Source organism: Amblyomma maculatum, chromosome 4 (assembly GCF_055883805.1).
Source record: "Amblyomma maculatum isolate TAMU_Amacu chromosome 4, ASM5588380v1, whole genome shotgun sequence".
NCBI lineage: Eukaryota > Metazoa > Arthropoda > Arachnida > Ixodida > Ixodidae > Amblyomma > Amblyomma maculatum.
In genome coordinates this window covers 138,410,412-138,430,580 of record NC_139347.1, presented here as the reverse complement: position 1 = coordinate 138,430,580, position 20,169 = coordinate 138,410,412, and the positions used below count along the sequence as shown (strand labels likewise).

The 20,169-nt window shown below is 48.0% G+C and overlaps 1 protein-coding gene and 1 long non-coding RNA gene across 2 annotated transcripts; one reads left to right on the top strand and one right to left on the bottom strand.

The window, feature by feature from the left end:
- The first annotated feature begins 4,015 nt into the window (after positions 1-4,015).
- Positions 4,016-5,632, top strand: LOC146193136 (uncharacterized). The gene is made up of 2 exons (XM_084600490.1): positions 4,016-5,248; positions 5,606-5,632. The coding sequence occupies exons 1-2, from the start codon at positions 4,016-4,018 to the stop codon at positions 5,630-5,632; spliced, it is 1,260 nt and encodes a 419-aa protein (XP_084456616.1).
- An 8,543-nt stretch (positions 5,633-14,175) lies between these two features.
- Positions 14,176-15,663, bottom strand: LOC146193135 (uncharacterized). Its single transcript, XR_014706410.1, has 3 exons — positions 15,656-15,663; positions 15,496-15,575; positions 14,176-14,471 (listed from the first exon to the last, which is right to left on the bottom strand). It is a non-coding gene; the product is annotated as an uncharacterized LOC146193135 (long non-coding RNA).
- Positions 15,664-20,169: the final 4,506 nt, after the last annotated feature.

Below are 20,169 nucleotides of genomic sequence, written 5' to 3'. Positions count from 1 at the left end.
CAGTCCAGGGCTCCGCTGGCTGCTGCCGCCCGTTGGGCTCGCTGTACCAGACCTTTCTGGTCTTCGCAGCGGTCGCTGGACAGCAGAGTCTCCCATTGCTCCGCACTCGGGTTTCGAATTTTGGGGACCACAGCTATGTTTTGACATGCCCATGTGATGTGATACAGTGTTGGTTTTTCATAGCACCACGGACATCTGTCAGCGTATAAGGTAGGGTGCATTTTGTTTAGTATGTGTAGGTTTCGGTATGAACCCGTCTGTAATTGTCTCCATATGACAGTTTCCTCTCTGGTGAGAGAACTGTGCGGTGGGGGATATCGCATTCTTCTTCCTCTATAGTTTTCTAGTATGGCCGAGTATGCCTTGGGTGCTACTATTTTCTACCGAGTGCGGATCAATGGTAGATGCCCAGCTTACCTTGCTGCCGCCTTTCTGGGAAAGCTTCGTTTTCTGCTTTTCTTCTTTGTTCCCCTCCTGTGAACCGGCCGGCGACAGAGGTGGAAAGGAATTGGACCTTGATCGGCTCCTTGAGGTCTCTCCTTCTGAGCTGAACCATCGCTTGCGTGGTCGCCCGCGTTGGCCACTGCGCCCTCTTTCCCCGCTGGGCTTTGGTCTTGCTTTTTTCAGTCTCTCGGGGCACTCTTTGGATCCGGTGCGATGTGCCTCACCGCATATTAGGCACTTGAGCTCACACACATGGTCTTTCGTCGGATTTTTATCTCCGCACAGTCCGCACACAATAATGTCCGGTGTGGGGCACACGTCGGAGCGGTGTCCTTGCTGGAAACAGACGTAGCACACTTGCCTCGTGGGGCGGTACTGGTAGCACGGTAGTTCACCTCCGTAGTATATTACGAATTTCGGCAAGATCGGGCCGTCGAACGTGATCACGGCGGTCTTGGATTTTCCAAGCATCCTTGCCTGGAGAATGGTTACTCCTTGAGTTCTGACTCGTAGGTGTGCTTTCAGCTCTTCGGGAGACGTACCTGGGTCAACACCGTGAATTACGCCGCGAAAGACGTCCTCCGGAGCTGCCACGTAAGCGTTGACCTCGTACGACTTTCCGGCGAACTTAAGGCGGGTAATGCGCCGCACCAGGTGAGCCGTTTCTTCATGTGGGGTGCTAACGATAATGATATTTGATCCTGTGCGAAGCCTTACAAGTATGTCCTCGTCCTTGCATTGTTGGCCGCACGCCATGATAACGGCGCGCGCTACTTGGTGTGTGGTGAGTGATTTCACCATGAGTCCTTTCTTGGGTCGAAAAATTATTTTGATGTCATTTTTGGGGAGTGGCGGCAGTCTTCGCCTAGGCCTCCTCTGCTCCACCTCTCCGGTCTTGTTGCAGCCGGTCGCATTACCCTGTGATTTTCGATCATGAGGTTGGGCGTCCGGGCCGGTTCCCGTGCCTTTCCGTTGTCCTTGTCTCTGAAGTTTTTTTTTCTGGCGCTTGGATTGAACAAGCTCCCAACTGGCATCGTTGTTGTACCCGACGCGCTCCGATGAGGAATCTGACGGCATTCCGTCTTCGCTTCCTGACTCGGCGTCTCCAAAGTCGTCTTCATCCATCCCTTGGAATTCGTCAAGGAGGGCATTTGGTGGTTGTGGCGACGCACTTGGGGCTTGGCTTGGCCCTGCCATATGGTCTCCCTTTGAAGAAGAGTCGGTGCTAGGCGCCGCCGTGGTCAATAAGCCTAGCGTCCCATTCTCTCCCGATGTCGTGCTGGGCGTCCCGTCAGGGTTAGCGGGCTGGCGCCCGCTTTGGAACTTTCAAGTCCGGTAAAGATCCGAAAAAATGGTCCTACCGCTTGAAATATGGCATCCAGGGGATCCAGCACTTGATGTCTTCCAGTTCCGAATGAAATCCGGTGGCGAAAAAGCGTTGGTCCGGTGAAATCGGTCAAAATTTGCGGAGCTGAAGTGACGCGTGTCCGCCTGCTTCAACCGCCATGAAGGATTCCCAGCAAACTCACTTGGTCTGGACCTGTCCTGGCATGGCTGGCCTCCGCGCACGCTACACATCTGCTCACCACATTCAGAGTTACGAAGACTGGACAGCCCCCAGTATACCAACGCCAAGCGCAAGCTTAGTACCCTGCTAGACTTCATGTCGGAGTCTGGTGCCCTCAACCTCACCTAACCCACCCCCTTCCCCTCTAGGAGGTCATCCTCATGAATAAAGGTTTATGGCCCCGCCGGGGTGGTGCAGTGGTAAGACGCCCGACTACTGTGCCGGAGTACCCGGGCTCGAACCCGACCTCGGCGGCTGCGTTTCGATGGAGGCGAAACGAAGAGACGTCCGTGTGCTGTGCGATGTCAGCGCACGTTAAAGATCCCCAGGTGGTCGAAATTACTCCGTAGCCCTCCACTACGGCTCCTCTTTCTCTCTTTCCACTTTCACTCCCATCTTCCTTCCTTCCCTTACGGCGCGGTTGCGGTGTCCACAGAACACAAGCGAGACAGTTACCGCGCCTTTCCCTTCCTATAAATAAATCAGTTTAGTTTAATAAAGGTTTATGAATGAATGAATGAATAGCAATAAAAGAGAAGAAGAACGTTCGGTCTCCCGCAGCTGATGCTTTCGCTCAGTATTTGGTTCAGCAGCGTTGAACTCTTGTAATTTTTTTCACTCCCATCTTCCTTTTCCTTAGGTTCCGTTAAGATGTCCGCGGAGAATTGTGACAGATACTGCACCTTTTCTTTCCTGTAAACCAATTTGAAACGCCGCTATATTGGTCTCGCCGCAGTGATGCACGCCCGACTACTGTGCCGGAGAGAGAGAGAGAAATAACATTTATTGCACCCGTCAAAAGGTTGGTGAGGATCCGAGGCGAAGCTCTATCCCAACCATGTCCTCCCCCTCAGCCGTCGACCTGGATCCCTTGGATCTTAGCAGCGGCCAGGGCAAGACGGATGACTTATCGTTGCCCTTTTTCGTCCTGCTTGAGAAGTAGTGCCTCCCAGGACTCATTTGTTCGGTCAGGTTCTCCAAATCTAGGACACGTCCATATCATATGGATCATGTCCGCTATGCCATCGCAACGTTTGCACCTGGGGCTAAAAATTTCCGGGTGCCACTTGCTGTAAAGCTGGGGGTTCGGGAATACTCCAGTCTGTAGCTTACGCCACATAACCTCCTCGCTTTTGGTGAGTTGCTTACACGCTTTTGGTAGTACTGATCTGCCTAATTTGTAATGATTTAGGATATCTTGGTAGGTGTTAAGGTCATCGTCGAACTGCAGGGGCTCCTCATCGCGCAAGGGGTACGGGGTTGCGCATAAGTCGTCACTGGGATCCCGGAATGTAGCTAATCCTCGGGCCAGTACGTGTGCTTTCTCGTGCCCCCTCAACCCCTGGTGCGCCGGTGTCCAAATGAGCGCGACCTGCTCTGCCGGTGGTGAACCACTGGCCAACACTCTTGCTGCTATGGCCGAAATGCGGCCCGCGTCAAAGTTTCTAATCGCTGATTTCGAGTCTGTAACTATAATTTTGACCTGTTGTTGTGTTAGAGCTAGCGCGATGGCCACCTCTTCCGCCTCCGTTGTGGTCGAATTTCGGGTGCTGCAGCATACTACCGAGCCCCCGTCTTCTCTAGTTGCTACTGAAACACGTCCCCTACCGTTCGCGCATTGTGCGGCATCTGTTCGATCCTGGTTGCCTGCGGCTCTATTCCGATGGAGGCGAAACGAAGTGGCATCCGTGTGCTGTGCGATGGCAGTGCACGGTAAAGATTCCCAGGTAGTCAAAATTATTCCGGAGCCCTCCACTACGGCACCCCTTTATCTCTCTCCAGGCGTGGTGTAGGTGTACACAGAACAAGTGTGACAGATACCCCTTTTCTGTGAACCAATTACGCCGCTGACGTCGATTCAGGCAGCGGAGGTGAGCGGGTGCGGTTCGCAACAGCTCAGCCAATTTCTGGCTCTTGTGCCCAGCTAATCTTTCCTGTGACACGTCAAAACGATCAACGGATCCAGGAACATACACGGACCCTAATCGCTGCCATATTTTGGATATGCCCCGCGATCTTCGAGAACCATCCAGTGAAAACGCCTCTGACAGCCACGCCGCCGCACTAGGCCTCGTCTCATCGAGGCGAGCCTGTCCGGCGCGCCGCGTTCCTCAGTCCCCAACAACTATGGAGGAACCAGTGGATGCAGAGATACTCAACCCACAAGACTATCGCCCTGGCGAGTGGAAAACTGTCCTACGTGCTTATCGAGCTAAAACCTCAGATTCAAACGCGGCCTCAAAACACCCATCAACGGCATCAGCTCACGTCAATCCTAACGGAAGGAACGCCGGCGCGCCGTCGGACGCTGCACCTGGAACCTCTCGAGCCCCGCTCCAGGAGACGCCGCACTTACTACGCATGACGCGCGCGGTTGTGCACAAAAGTAAACAACTTGCCGCGCTGCCGGCAGGCACGATCCGAGTCGTATTTCGCCCGAGAGGCGTGCTCTCTCTGGAAAAGCTTCCAGCTCCAAGTCTCTTGCAGGCACTGCATGCAACTGCGAGCTGCTCAGTGATGGGCGAACTGTACATCAGAGTTCATCCCACAAACAATACCTTCACGGTAGCGACGGTGGCGGAGGCAACAGCTCTCGCCTTAGTGAACATACAGGAAATCACTATAGATGGCAAGAAATTCCCGGTAGCCGCGTATATCGCGGCACCTCCAGCGGCAGTCAAGGGTGTTATTTCCCGTGCATACTGGAATGAAGCACAAGATGAAATACTAAAGGACTTGCAGTATCGCAACCCGGAGGCCAATATCATAGCGGCTCGACGCATGGGGAAAACGTCGTCACTTCTAATAACATTTGTTTCTGGTCCGGTACCCTACACCATCAAGTACATGTGTGTTGTACATCGATGCACCAAATACAAGGGCAGCCCTGAAGCTTGTACAAACTGCCGGAAACCTGGTCACAGGTACGATGTGTGCCCTCTCCCAAGAAGCGGACTCTGCCCCCGATGTGGAGAGAATCACGACAGGCAAGAAGACACTTGCACGCCGAAATGCATTCCTTGTGGTGGGAACCACCTTACCGGTACAGGCTCATGCAAAGCCAGGACCCCCCAGCCTCGACGACGGATAGCGCCGAAACCCAAAACAGCAGTGCCCACGGCAAAGGACTTTCCACCCCTAGTGCCTCGTCAGGATCGCCAGCCAGCCTGGACTAAAGCCAGCAGTACACCCCAAACATCACTGCGTGAGGAAGAGATAGCACTCCTACGGGAAGAGGTAAGGCGTTTAAGGGCAGCCGTTAGCTCTATTCCTTCCACATCCAACCAACCCCCTCAATCGCCAACACCCCAATCGTTCACACCCCCTCCCCCCCCCAAACAAAAACGGCGACCAGAAGATGTTCCAGACATTGACTCCAAGTTCAAAGACTTTGCCCAAAACCTAGAAGCCAAGGTTCTGGCTCAGACTCAAACGTACATTGAAACCGCCATGCCTAGGCTTACAGAAACAATTATCAGACATGTAACCACAGCCATTATGCAACAGATTCCAAAAATGATTGCTGGAATGTCTTCGCACACCCCAGCTGACAACCCCACACCAACTTCCATCCTTCGCCCTCCTACCCTCCAGCATGGCCCTGTTGACAGGAGGCAGTAACTCCCGACTACGCATTCTGTAATGGAACTGCAGGGGGTTTCGCCGCAAACGAGACCCCCTGCAGCAACTACTCTGCTTCCTCCACACACCCCGACATATTAGCGTTCCAGGATGCTGGAACAAATGTATCACTGCCAGGATACGGTCTGGTACCCTCTGACATCACTCCCAACCCTAGGGTTACCACGTATGTTCAACACTTAATTTCATACACTTGTCACGAACTACACTCCCCGGTGGCTCACACATATTTAGAATTAATCCCGTCTGCTCAGAAATCCTATCCCCTATTCATCCTTAACTGTTACCTCCTTCCGAGACAGCCGGTCGCTGAATTAATTGCTCTCATTAAAGCTGCATCTAGAGTGGCAAAAAAGGACCCCCTCATTATTATAGGCGACTTTAACTGCGCACATGTAGACTGGGGCTACATGCGCACCAACAAGAGAGGAGCGGAATTACACAACACCCTTCAGATGCAGGGCCTCTCTATATATAATGATCTCAGCACACCTACAAGAATCGGCAATAGTGTCACCACCGATACTAGCCCAGACCTTACATTCGGCCGAAACCTTCCGACACTGGTATGGAGCAACTCGAATGAGACCCTGGGCAGTGACCATTATATAATAACTATAGAGCTTGACTTTGCCAAAAAAGCTAAAATCTACCGTGTCCGGCAAACTAGCTGGGATAATCTGCGTAAGCACAGAGAGGCCAGAACATTAAATACCCCCTTTAACCTCCACACATGGATGACACAGCTCAAGGAGGATGTCCAGGCTTTCACGCAAACTTTAGACACCACCCCCGAGACTCCCACTGCAGATAGTAGGTTAATGCACATTCTCGAAGCACAGAAGAGTATCCTTGCGCGCTAGAAAAAACATAAGCATAATCGAAAGCTTAAACTTAAACTTGCGCAAATTCAAAAGCAAGTAGAAGAGCACAGCGCCGCCCTCAGTAAACATAACTGGCACCAAATATGCGATGGGTTGCGAGGTAATCTCTCCTCTTCCAGGGCCCGGCATCTTCTTCGACACATGATAGACCCCACACAAATTAAAAGGAAACTCGGCTTACCCTCAAAAGGCTTATCCATAAACATCGACGTAGTCAGCAATCGCTCTTAGCCCAACTGCAATCAACTTATACTACTGTGGGCCAAGCAATATCCTATCCAGACTACATAGGCCCTGATCAACCCTCCCTAGATGCCGCCATTATGGAGATCGAAGTTAGATCAGCCCTCCTTAAGCTACGCAACTCAATCCCTGGAGAGGACAAAATCACCAATGTCATGCTCAGAAACCTAGATGACTGTTCTATTTACCTGCTCACTGAATACTTTAACGAGTGCTGGGAAGCGGGGCAGTTACCGGATGAATGGAAGCACGGTAAAATAATATTGATTCCTAAACCAAACAAGCCCATAAATGCCCAAAATCTCCGTCCTATCTCCCTGACATCATGTATGGGGAAACTCTTTGAGCATGCCATCCTCACCCGTCTTACGCAACACATGGAATCCCATGGACTGTATCCCCATAGCATGCTAGGTTTTCGAGCTCATTTATCGGCGCAGGACGCCCTACTACAGATTTCAGATGCTATCCTCAATGATATGCCACACCACACCAGATTAAAACCCATTCGCAGCACGAATAAAACAACGACAGGAAGAAAACACACACGACAGGACGAATGCTGCACTTCCAACTAAAGTTTATTATGAAAAACCAAGCTTAAGTACAGAGCTACTATCACCTTCTGACAGTCAAACATGTGTGTCTAAAAAAGCCACTTCATTACCATGTAAATAGAGGGATGGGGTACTGACACATTGATCGCCTGCTTTTTTGATGTGATATGCCTCAATTATTTCTCTTTCTACCTGATCCCTTCCCCGCCCAAGAAACTTAGTTTTCCGAAAAATGGGTTTGCACTTACAGTCTCGGCAGTGAATTGCGAGATTGCTGCCTTTTCCTTCTTTCACCTGATCGTGGTGTTATTTTGCTCTCTGATTAAAACAGCGTCCAGTTTGACCTATGTACACACGATTACAGGTGAGTGGAACGCTGTACACTATCTTAGTGGTGCACCGAGTGAACCAATCGTGTGTACATAGGTCAAACTGGACGCTGTTTTAATCAGAGAGCAAAAGAACACCACGATCAGGTGAAAGAAGGAAAAGGCAGCAATCTCGCAATTCACTGCCGAGACTGTAAGTGCAAACCCATTTTTCGGAAAACTAAGTTTCTTGGGCGGGGAAGGGATCAGGTAGAAAGAGAAATAATTGAGGCATATCACATCAAAAAAGCAGGCGATCAATGTGTCAGTACCCCATCCCTCTATCTACATGATAATGAAGTGGCTTTTTTAGACACACATGTTTGACTGTCAGAAGGTGATAGTAGCGCTGTACTTAAGTTTGGTTTTTCATAATAAACTTTAGTTGGAAGTGCAGCATTCGTCCTGTCGTGTGTGTTTTCTTCCTGTCGTTGTTTTATTCGTGCTGCGAATGGGTTTTAATATGGATCATTGCCAACTGGCCTAAACATCGGTGTTACCACACCAGAGCAATACTGGCAGTAGACCTCACCAAAGCATTTGATAAGGTCACGCACAGTGCTATCCTGCAAGGCATTCAAGAGCTGCAGCTAGGGCCTAAGGCCTATAACTATATCAGGGCCTTCCTGAACGGACGCACCGCCTCCGTGCATATAGTTGATATACAGACCCCCTCTTTCACACTTGGTAACATTGGCACCCCGCAAGGCGCAGTGTTGTCGCCATTCCTTTTTAATATTACCATGATCCCGCTGGCAAAGGCTTTAAGCAGTATCGCACACTTGGGACACACTATTTACGCGGATGATATCATGGTTTGGACCACATACGGCTCGGATGGAGACATAGAATCTAGACTTCAAGAAGCGGCCACAGCTATATCTACCCACACGGAAAAAATTGGCCTTGAATGCTCCCCGACAAAGTCAGCACTCTTTCTACTCCGGCCGCGGCGCGTTCCTACCGCCCCCATAATTTATCTGCACGATACTCCCATACTACAAACCCCCAACCTCCGCATTCTTGGTCTGAACTTACAGGACACGGGGAAAAACGACCTTACCCTGAAGGCACTAAAACAGTCTACTTACTCCGTCATCCATCTTTTGAGAAAGGTTTCACACTCACGAGCCGGCCTAGATGAAGCTGACAATTTAAAGGTACTACATGCATTTGTGCTCAGTCGCATTCTTTACACCTCTCCTTACCTGAACCTCTCCTGTGCAGACAAAGATAAAATCAACGCCTTAATCCGCATGGCTACTAAAGCAGCACTCAACCTACCGGAGACCACTAGCACGGACAGGCTCTTAAAACTAGGAATGCACAAAAATCTACAAGAACTTATAGAGGCACATCGGTACACACAGTACCATCGGTTGGCTGGCACGCTAACAGGACGACATATACTGGACACTCTCGGCATTCGCATACCCGCACATGCTGAAGCGTTAAACCCTCTCCCTCAAGCCGTGCATTCAGCGCTTATCCTCAAACCTCTTCCTAAGAACGTCCCCAGAACACCATCAATCCCGCCGCGTCGCGCGAGCCAAAGCTCTCCATAAACACTATGGGACTGCAGAGGATGTCCGCTGGGTGGACGCCCCATGTGGTTCAGACCGTTCGGTAGCTGTGGCCTACAATCCAGCAGCCCCTCCACTCACTCACTTCATAGACCCTTCCTGTAACTCGGAAGAAGCAGAGGAAGTGGCTATAGCCTTAGCAATCGCCCAAACAGACACGCCTTACATACTTAACGACTCCAAAACAGACATACTTAACTTTGCCCGCGGACGCGTCCATCCTCCCGCGTGGCAAATATTGAGAATGTGCACCCTGAATTCTGACAGGCGTATTGAGCTTATATGGATGCCGGCTCACTCTGGCAATCCCGGAAATGAGGCCGCCGATAACATAGCCCGAGGACTTATTAGCCGGGCAAATGGCGACCCATGCCGGGATTTCTCGAGGGATAGCGGGCACATACATTTTCTGAGCTTACACAGCAAGCACGCCTTGCCCGTCAACTCTACCCCCTTCCCCACTCCCAGCTGTCTCACTCCCAACAAATCCTCTGGGGGCGTCTTCAAAACCGAACGCTTCTCACCCCTCAACGCCTATCCTACTACCGACCCGTTTCCCTTGAGTGCACTCTCTGTGGAGAGTTGCACGCCACCTTGGACCACATTCTTTTCGGCTGCCCTGCCGATCCTACCCCGCAGGGACAGCCCGCCATCGGATCATGGGAGGAATGGGAGGCCCTCTTAACGTCGCAGGACCTGGACATCCAACTTCGCTGTGTGGACCGGGGTGCCAGTGCCATGTCCCTACGTGACCTGGACACATGCGCGTAATGTGAGGGCCGTGCGGTGGCCCTGGGCCCTTGAAGGGTCCAAACTCGATCGTGAAATATTTTTCCTCCTCCACCTCCTTACGCCGCTGATGTCTGTTGTTGTGACTGTAGAAAGAAGGGAATGAAAATACATGGGCCTGCTACTGGCTCTAGCTGAGCCACCTCCCCTACCTCGTGTGGACAGAAGAGAAAATAAAGAAGAAAAAGAAGAGGGAGAGAAAGATGCGCGTCGCAACAGCCATCGTCCACCACCGTAGCGGTGGCGGGTGCAATGATGGCCTACAACAGATAAAATTTGGCTGAAGGCTTAGCTTGGTTAAGCCTGGTGATTGCAAAAGCAACACCGTAGCTATGCTTAGTTCAGCTGGTAGTGTTGCTGGTTATTCGTGAAACGTCTAATAAAGTCCCTCGTGGCTGGCTCAAACTCAAACACACGTCGTTCGTACTCTTCTCGACGTTCTTGTTCAACATCACCGCTAGCTTGCATCAGACCGGCACTGATCAAAGCCTTCTCCCTTTGCTTCATCCGACGTTCTTCTTGTTGTTTAGCAGTTTATTCTGCACGTCGTTTTCTTCGGCTTTCATTTTCCTTGTCCCGAAACGTACGTTCCTTATCGAGTCGCTCCTGTCGCTGTTCCGGAGTTTCTTGGGCACGCCTCTGCCGTTTAGTCGCGTTCCGGCGTTCGGTCCTCGAGAGATACGCTACTCATTGCAGTATCGCTATCCATGGCGTTTATCATACTCAAAGTCAGGACGCTCGTCCATAGATTCTTCCGTAGATTCTGCTGTCGAGGCTGCACGTTGAGATAGGGATACGCGGCTCCCTTCTGTATCGCCATCCATGGTGTTGAGCATACTCATAAGAGTAACTTCCGTAGAGGGTTGTCGTTGAGCTAGAGATACGCTGCTCGCTTCTGTATCCCCAGTCGATAAAAACAACAGAAAATTTCTGACGGTCTGTAGTCTTGTCGTATTTTTGACCTGTTGTCTGACGTTCGTTGTTTGTAGTTCTGTATTGTGACGTTCATTGTCTGTATTGTGACGTTCACTGTCTGTAGTTCTATATTGTGACGTTCATTGTTTGTAGTTCTATATTGTGACGTTCATTATCTGTAGTTCTGTGTTTTGACGTTTTGTAGTCTGTTGTTCTATACTGTGACGGCATGCATTCTGATGTCCCGCAATCTGACATTCCATACTCTGATGTTCTGTAGTCCGAGGGCGCATGTTCATTTCACATACTGTTGTGACTTTCTTCTCTCCTATTGTGAGAATATTGACACGTGCAAAATGCAACCACAGCCAAGTGGGAAAAATTAGTCTCATGGGATCATAGTCATTAATTGGGCTATTTTGCAGGCATAGACCTAGCAGCTCTGCACAAAAAAAGTGTGCAAGCATGCCGAAGACATGCGAAACAACACCTGTGAGAAGCCGCCTTTATTTGGAATCCATAAAGCTGTATTTCCAAAAGGCGCTTGAACGGAAACACCTGAATGACAAAAAGATGCAGATTTCAATTAAACACCTATTTAAAATGCATTTTTAAACAAAAAAAGTGGTTTCGATGAAGAAAAATTGATGCTGGTTATTTTGAAGGTAACTGAAAAATGAAAGAATTATTTTGTGGTTTTCCATAGACATTGGCAATGGAGAATGTTGCAGTGACAGGCACAAGAATATTTTAAACCTCATTGTGCTCATTATGTGGACCGGAAATGGACAGCACAAGGCCATTTTTGTATTACCATTTTATCAAATCATAGCCCGTCTCTCCTACATAAAGCCCACAACTCTAACGTAAGTGGTAGAATGCCAAAGTAGTAAGCCTTCATATCGAGCAATAAATAAATGTTTAAAGAGTTTAACAAGGCTCATTGAAAATGACTGAAAGATTATACCTGTTTAGCCTAACCATTACTGCACACAGATATCCTCAGGACAGCCAGTATGTAATGCCCTTATAACTGCGGCCCATGCAAATCTTTCTCTGCTAGAAAAATATCCTGAAATTGCAATAGCTTTTATTGCCTACTATAAGCCTATAAGCTTTTATGTTAGAGAACTGAGCAACCTGTGACACCCGCTGATTAGCTACACCTTGAAAGAAAGAATAACTCCGCTGCAAAAAAAAAAAAAACAATCCTGTGCATACATTACTCTGTCACCCACCGGAAGGAATACACTATAAATCTTACCCTAGAGAAAAAGGCGCAGACATTTCTGTGCCAGGTACTGCGGCATCATCTTGTAGCGCTTGACCACATCTTCTTCACTGCAGCTCACCTCCTTCAGCAATAGCCAGGTGTCTGCACAAATAAAATAATTAATTATTTTCTATTCAATCATTCATTTGATTTTGCAAAAACGACAAAATCACAATTTGGATGAAAACTTTACATATTTTCCAGATTTACTATTGAAATACTGTTTAGCATAAAATAGAACATTGCTAGGGTTAGCATGCTGAAATACAACTACTGCTCTGACCATGGTCAAGCAACTGCTGTATACATTTCCAAACGAGCAACACATGTTGTTTAGTGTTGTTAAATTTTGCAGCAAATATGGCTTATTTTTTCGTGCTAGCCAAGTTCAGCTATGAAAGTGACTCAAAACTACTAGCATAATTGTTGGTGCCTAACAACCAGCACGCACATTGAGCCAGTCATCCATTGATAATGATAAAACCATTTTGTGTGATCTCATCAGCCTTCCCCTGCACTGTATTTCAAACAGCAGCCATGCTCCTTAAGCAGCATGGTTTGCAGCTTGTTGATAGCCACAGTTAAACCAGGCCGCGGAAAGTCAGGGGCACTTCCGTCCCGTCTAATTCTCCCAAGCGGGGGCGAAAGGAGGAAAGAAAAAGCTGAGAGGAGGACTTCTCTTTCGCGCCTAAATTTTCTCCTCGCACTGACGGCGCCGCCGACTGCGCTGCGTGGCTTGCTTCGTCGCGTGAACCGCTGCAACCGTTACGACTCCGCTCGTTTTGAATTAGAACTGTCGTCTGCGTCGGTCGTCTGCGTAGCCTAGCGCTGTGAATTCTCTGCGTGTTGGCTTATCGGCCAAAGTCGCGATTTTTCGTCGCTGTTCTTTTACTCTGTGCATCTCATTCCTGCTGGCTCTTCGCCCCTTCGTGAGACGAGAGACTTGTCTGCGTGCACCTCCAGTTCCGTGGACCCATCTCGTCTGCTGATTGTGCTGGCCATTACAGTCGACGATATCCGCTGTGTTTCGTGTTGTTGAACTTGTTACCTTCATGTACTGTGGAGAGACGTGCGTTTCGAAGAAGACGGTTCTTCCAGGAAGGGTAGAGTAAATTTTTAATCATGCATTTTGGTTATGTATAGCGCAGTGACATGTGGTTACTTGCATCAAATACCAACCACTAGGTAGCTAGAACGCAGGTATTTGCTCATGTTTCTACATTGCTATGATGGTATGGAATGCGTAGAATGAATATGTGCATCATTTATTTAATTTCATATCAACTGTACACATGCTGACAGAAGCAGTGCCGGCAAACTGGGTTCTTTTGTAGTGATAAAGCAAGCATGCAAGATTACAATGTTAGCGCAGAACACATAACACTACTGTAAACTGTTAGCTACGTAAAGTGCGCGTGTGTGAGGGATACCTTGTCGCATCTTTTCATTTTCTGTTTCACGTGCAGCTAATAAAAAAGAGAAACGATATCTGCTGTTCTCTGTGCTATTTCTTGCTGCGGTCGGGTACGCTTGCTCGCGAGCGCCTGCGCCCTCGAGAGCGCTATGTTTGTGGTTTTTCTTTCCATCACACTGTTCCTGCCGCCAGCCGGTCGCATGGTCGCGCCGCGGCAGAACGATGATGCGGTAGAAAATCCACGGGCAGAGCGTTTTCCCGGGCGCGGGCGCACGCGAGCGCGCGACCCGCGCTGCTTGAAGCAGCCTACCGACACCCCCTTCAGCGCACCGTTTTTTTGGACCAGTCCGCTATACGGCCTCCCCCGTCAAGTCCATTTTTTACGCGCCCCCGCCCGCTATAATCCTATAATGGGGAGTTTGGCGCTAGCGTCTGTAATTCGTGGCCGCTGGGAGGTATAGGGAGTTTCACACCCCTGGTTAAACCATCACCAGCTTCAGTTTCTGAAATACCAAAAACAATACAATTCCAATTATATTGTATACAGCCACCACAAAACCAAATGAAATCTCTTCTGCAGTTCATGGAAAGATGTTTTCGTTTACCTGACAACTGATGCCACTCCAAAAGGGTAAGGTGGAGGGAACACTCTTGAGATGGCTCTGCTACGAAGGCTTCCTGTCACGCTCCTTGTACTTCAGTCCCCCCGAGGTAAACGGACATCAGCTTGCAGAAGTCGGAATCCGATCGGAGACTGAATTGGTTCATACAATTTCCATGGCCAAGGTGGACCTGTAAAAACACGAAGGTAAATGTAATTGATGTGGCTGATTCTTTAAATAAATAAGACTATGCATCATTCAAAAGAAGCACACATTTTGTTATAGTTGTTGAAGAGACAAAAGCACTTGACTGGATAAAGTTTGAAGCAACCAAGTGCAAGTTATTTAGAATATACTTTAATCGTGAATCAACGGAAACGCGAAACGGCGACGACGCTCTGTGTTACTGGTATAGTACACCGCAAACTATTTGCATATGCAAGTCACAATTGCAAGAATTGAACTGTTTTGCGATAGCATGCCATAAAATGGATTTACACTTGCGCTATAAGAGTATACTAACTTGACCTTTTGTTTATTTTTTTTTTGTTGCGATTATACATTCGTAGAATCCTTGCCCATTCACCATTATTCGTACAAAGCGAGAAATTTACGCGGAAAGGCACAATCACGATGCAACACTGCAAAAAAAAAAAAAAAAATGAGAGAGAGAGAGCGCGTGCGAATAGAACGGCAGTAACGTATGCTTTGCGTTCATGCTGTTAGCTGATTGTGCATGCGATTGCGAGGAGGGAGCAAAATTTTCTATTTCGGCAGGTCGGAGTGACGAGCCAATCGACACATGCATTTCTGTTCGCGCGAAGGCTTCGCGCGATGTGTGTCGTCGTCGCGTTCGTGCGAGTTTTCGCGTACATGTAGCTCAGCCAAAGAAGCGCGTTTCGCGATAAGCATGAACAAAAATACAGAATCGATCCGTGCTCTACAAGGCGTTATCACTGAAGATCTGAAAGGTTGGCGACAATATTTTGCGACACATAGCACAGCTCGAGTTCTCCAGGCAAAACTAATAACGCCCGTACTTGGCTGCTGCTCGCGAACTGTAGTCTGGCGCCTTTGTGCTTTTCATGCTAGGAGGCTAGAGGCAGTGCTCAAGATCAAGGTGGTTGCTTAGGGTAAGAGTGAGGGTTTAGAAACTTCACCCGTCATCGTAGCTACTAAAAGTAGAAAAGAAAGACAAACATCACATTACGTACCTTCTTCCGCGCATCACGCTCGTCATGGCGTTTCCGGTTCAACCTGCTCAGCTCTCTGCTCCATCCCTCCATTTCTTCGTCTGCGGTTAAGTGCAGCGTTACGATTCATTTCTCGCTTCAGAATACAACTCAAAACACATCGTAGCAAAGAGACGCTTACCTGTAATATCAAAATATGTGTGCAATGTGGTGGGCGCCGCGCGGATTTTCTTCGCCTTCCCAAAATCTTCAACATCGTTCTGTCGAAGTTTCCAATGTCCCGCGGTGAGGACTTTCGCACTGTGTCTTCTCAGATGATATAGCACTTGTGCTCGTTCTCGTGTTAAATGAGCACGAACAGAAACGTCGCAGATCAGCATAAAGTCACCGAAGGAGAAAGACGACTGCACGGGCAGCACTGACGTGATCCGCGAGACGAACAAAGCGGCATCTTGCTACCTTGAGTGGACGAGGAGGAAATGCGGATAGTGGGAGAAGGAAGAGGGGAGGAGAAAGAAGAGAATGCAGATGGTCGCTCGCGTCCCGCTGCCGCCAACGCGGCATCCATCTTGGCCAACTGGTTTTTCGTGGAGAGGGAGAGAGAGCTATGAAGGGTGGAGGGGAAATGGCCGCCTTGCATTCCCAGCAACAGAAGAAGACAGGGAAGCCTCCCCCGGGCTTGTGACAATCGGAGCCGGGCACGGGCGCAACAGGCTCTCTCATGGTCGGATTCGAGAGCGGCGGCGGCGGCTCTACTGGCGGCCCATACACACTTAGCTAGCGCTGGTGAACTGTGACACATTCGAGAATATTTCCTTCCGGAGTGAATGGAGTTAAAATTGTTGTACTTTAATTATCTTAAGGAGCACGAAAGAATTGTGAAAAAGGCCAAGCTTCGCTTCTGAATACGCAATTCACTTTTATCGGGGTCTTTAAATATCACATCGTGAATGAGCTCTATTTGGAAGGTCTTAATTGTGCTTCTTTTTACTATTGCAATCATGATGCATCGCCAAGTAAACAAATCAACATATTTTAGGCAGTTGGAAATAGTTAGGCAAGCAAAATGAGAAAGTAAAAATTGATGTTTGTCGGTAACATACACCTGTGTTGCCTTAAATCATTGAGCCGTGCATGCTCAGCCATCCTTTTATAAAGCACAAATTCCTGCGGTAATTTCGCTTGACTCGCTCGATACCTTTATTTAATCACGTGATTTTTCTAACTACTGTCAATTTTACTGCGCGTGCATTTCAGGGAACTCTGCCTTTTTCCAGACGAGGGTTAATTTTTGTTCGCGTAACGTCCACATACACACAGCCGCTGAAGAGCAGGGGCATAATGCAATTGTAAAGACCAAATTCGATGCGGCGTCCTTATGTACGCGAAGCAGCACAGGTAACTACATGCTGCACTGTCACGTTTTTTCTCGTGTTTAGCAGCGGCCTCCGTCACACGATTATGAGGCCAGTTTCACTTTTTGGGCAGCACGTATCTACTATCAGGAGCTTGTAAATTCTGCCGCTGGTATTGCGGTGAAGGGGCGTCACTAAACCTTCGGAATGACAGGTGCACAGCTCAGATATAAAAGAAATTCAGCCACGCCTTTGCAGCACTTGTACGCAAACGTTATGCTATCGCTTGTGGTGCTAGCGCACATTCGTCTTCAACGTTTTTCTCACCGTTCGTGATGTACACTTTCATCTCATAACTGGCGAAAGCTTCTACTCACCATTCTAATGGAACCTTACTTCCAACATACCGACGCTTCAATCGATATTTTTATGCGGGAAGTTTCCTCAATTTAACATTTTGGTAAAAGAGGCCGGGTCGTTTTCTTTGACAAAGATTTTGAGGTAAAACTTCGTAGTGTGCTTTTTTAACAATATCAAACACTTCGAATTCAGCGTACAACATCGTGATGTAGAGGCAAACGAATTTGACAAGAGAGCAAGATGAACTGTAGAAAACACCCGCTTATGATTCAAGGTGGTTGGAACCTACATTCACGGGAGCTCAGAACGATTCCCAAAAGGAGTCCCAGCAGAATTCAACATGCGGGAAAAATAAAGGAAAAACCCTGCTTACTGAAACTCATCGCAGTGCACAAGAAGGTCATTCAACAGCATGGACGAAATTATGTCTACACAACGCCGGGATGAAAACAGCCTCAACGGTTACAAATATCGATCTTTGCATCATTTACCTATGGTCTACAGTGAGGGAATTAGCCTAGGGGAGTGTGCATAGAAGAGAAGGCGTATGCATCGGCTTCTGTACCGATCAAGTCCGCAATGATTTAGTGCTGACCTTTAACGACAGGATGTCATTGACCACCACAGCCTGCCAGGACTCTTAGTGATTTCCGGCGTAATGATTTTTACTTGCTAATCTTAAGGAAGCGAATCGTTTCATCTGTAAATTCAAGAAAATCGAATTTTTACCGCCTACTTTATCCTGCCTCCGCAGTACCTACAAGATGCTGGTATGCAATATTATAAGCTTTATACCTCATTGAAATCAAAAAGGAAGAGGCTTTTTATTTTTCTTTCTTTCTTTCTTTCTTTCTTTCTTTCTTTCTTTCTTTCTTTCTTTCTTTCTTTCTTTCTTTCTTTCTTTCTTTCTTTCTTTCTTTCTTTCTTTCTTTCTTTCTTTCTTTCTTTCTTTCTTTCTTTCTTTCTTTCTTTCTTTCTTTCTTTCTTTCTGCTAACTCTTAAATTGTCAAAAAGGGTCTCAGTATTGCTGTGCTTAGGAGGTCCCCCTTCAGGTCATGCTGCAATTAAATCCACCGAAGTTTGAATTGACGACTGGGAATGTGGAAAACAAATGCTATCGCGTTATTATTTCTAGTGACTGAGACCGAAAAGAAATTCGTTAAGACTATGAGTTAGCGTCCGTCTTATTTAATTTCGGCGCTAGTTCCCGCCTAGCAGCAGCCATCCTTTTATCACGCGCATCGGTTATCTCGACATTAGATCTCGATAGCGACGTTCGTCTGAGGCCATCCGCCAGCCGTGAGCATGTGCGCGTCCAGAGGAATCGGACTCCCTCCCTCTGTACCCGACGCCGTTTAGGTTTTTTTTTCTTTTTTTTTTTTTTTTTAGCGTGTGGTGTTTTTGAACGTTCGCGCGTAGCGTCTGCAGTGGCGATAGTGTTACCTTAATAACTAGTTGAAAGTGTGCACTGCGCCAGCGAAGTGTTGTGAAACTGCGATCCTTTCGAGTGAAGTGCGTCGATGAAAGAGTTTGTATTCTGTATTTTGTAATTTACTTTTTTGTTAAAAAGTTCATAATTCTTTTACAGTCTGTTTTTTCCGCCGTCATGTATATTCTTTAAAACCCTCTTTTTTGCAACAATCGATTCTGCAGTACTTCGGAAGCCGCACCATTCCTACTTTTGTGGGCTATGCCAATGACTCAATCAAACAACAAACCGGAGTGATAATTCTCTTCCTCGGGCAGGACTGTCACAAAGGTCTTTACAGGAAGGTAAATTTATATCAAATTCCGCTAAACCACTGCCCCCGACACATCAGAGCCCTTTGACTGACTGTGGCCTGAATGTGATCAACAGCATAACTGTAGGCTATGGCAATCTTATAATGGGGGAGCTGTATTAGGAGGCACGTGAACGATCTATTTCGCCTAAGGGTACCCGAGAAAAGCAAAAAGTTAAGTTATTGCCTGAGGCTGAATTTTCAACACACGTTTCCTTGACCTTGTTGGGCGATCGTTTGTTCAACAACATTTATTTTCGCATGGGCTACGCGTATCTAAAGGTTCATTCTCAGGGCGACCATGATGAAGGCACAGCAGAACTTCTACATAGTGTATCGACTATTTCATCAACCTTGCTCACAGCGATTTTATATATCTGGAAATTTGATTTCTTCCATGCCTTAGTTATAACTCTCCTTTTCTCTTCTTCCATCTTTATCCGCTTTTTTTTTATCTTCAGCCTAGTTCGCTCGAGCTCCGGCTAGTTTTTCTACTGCCCACTTTACCAGTAACGCTTCTTGTCTTTTAACCCCACTCACCTTTGTGGGGGTGCCCAGGTAAAGAAAATACACAGCAGAAAACAGCTTTGTCTGCCGCCCCGCAACTATCCTTTTCCTTTCCTTTCTGGGGCCATCAGTCCCCTCCCATGTCCCTACCTCGTTTGTCACGTTCCCCAGCCTTCACTCGGCCGGCAGCGTCTTTTGCATAGTGCCGCCGTCGACGCTCGTTTTGAGCAGGCCCGGAGTGTCGGGTCTGCGGGTATCTTGTACCATTGATCACCGTGTCTGTACAGGTTTTTGGCCATTTGGCTCATTTTAAAGTTTTTCTCCTTTTTTTGCTCTTTTCAGCCACCTTTTATCCTTCAAATTTTGCTCTATGCGGAATAAGCGATCAGGTTTTAGTCGGCGCATTTTAGGTGTTCTCCTGATTGCTTCGTTTGAACAAGCGGACTTTTTTTCTTTTTTTACTTTGATGCACCGCTTAAAAGGTCCTTATTTTCTTCAGAGTGCCCCGCCGACGACCGTGTCGCCTTGCTGTCTTGCAGTCCTGTCTCGTACCTCCCTGCCAGCAGTAAACGTGGCTCGGAATGCCGGTGGCTATTTTTTTTTTTCCTATTTGAGCTGCCTCTTCTAAGCAAATATTGTAAACGCGCGAGGGGTACAGCGATGGGCGCGCACACAGCCACCGCGTCACGTGT

Excerpts from the sequence above, each read along its gene's own strand:
- LOC146193136 (XM_084600490.1), top strand. The coding sequence starts at position 4,016 with ATGCCCCGCGATCTTCGAGAACCATCCAGTGAAAACGCCTCTGACAGC. Across the intron at positions 5,249-5,605 it reads TAGCACTCCTACGGGAAGAG|CATGGCCCTGTTGACAGGAG; the intron begins GTAAGGCGTTTA and ends CCTACCCTCCAG.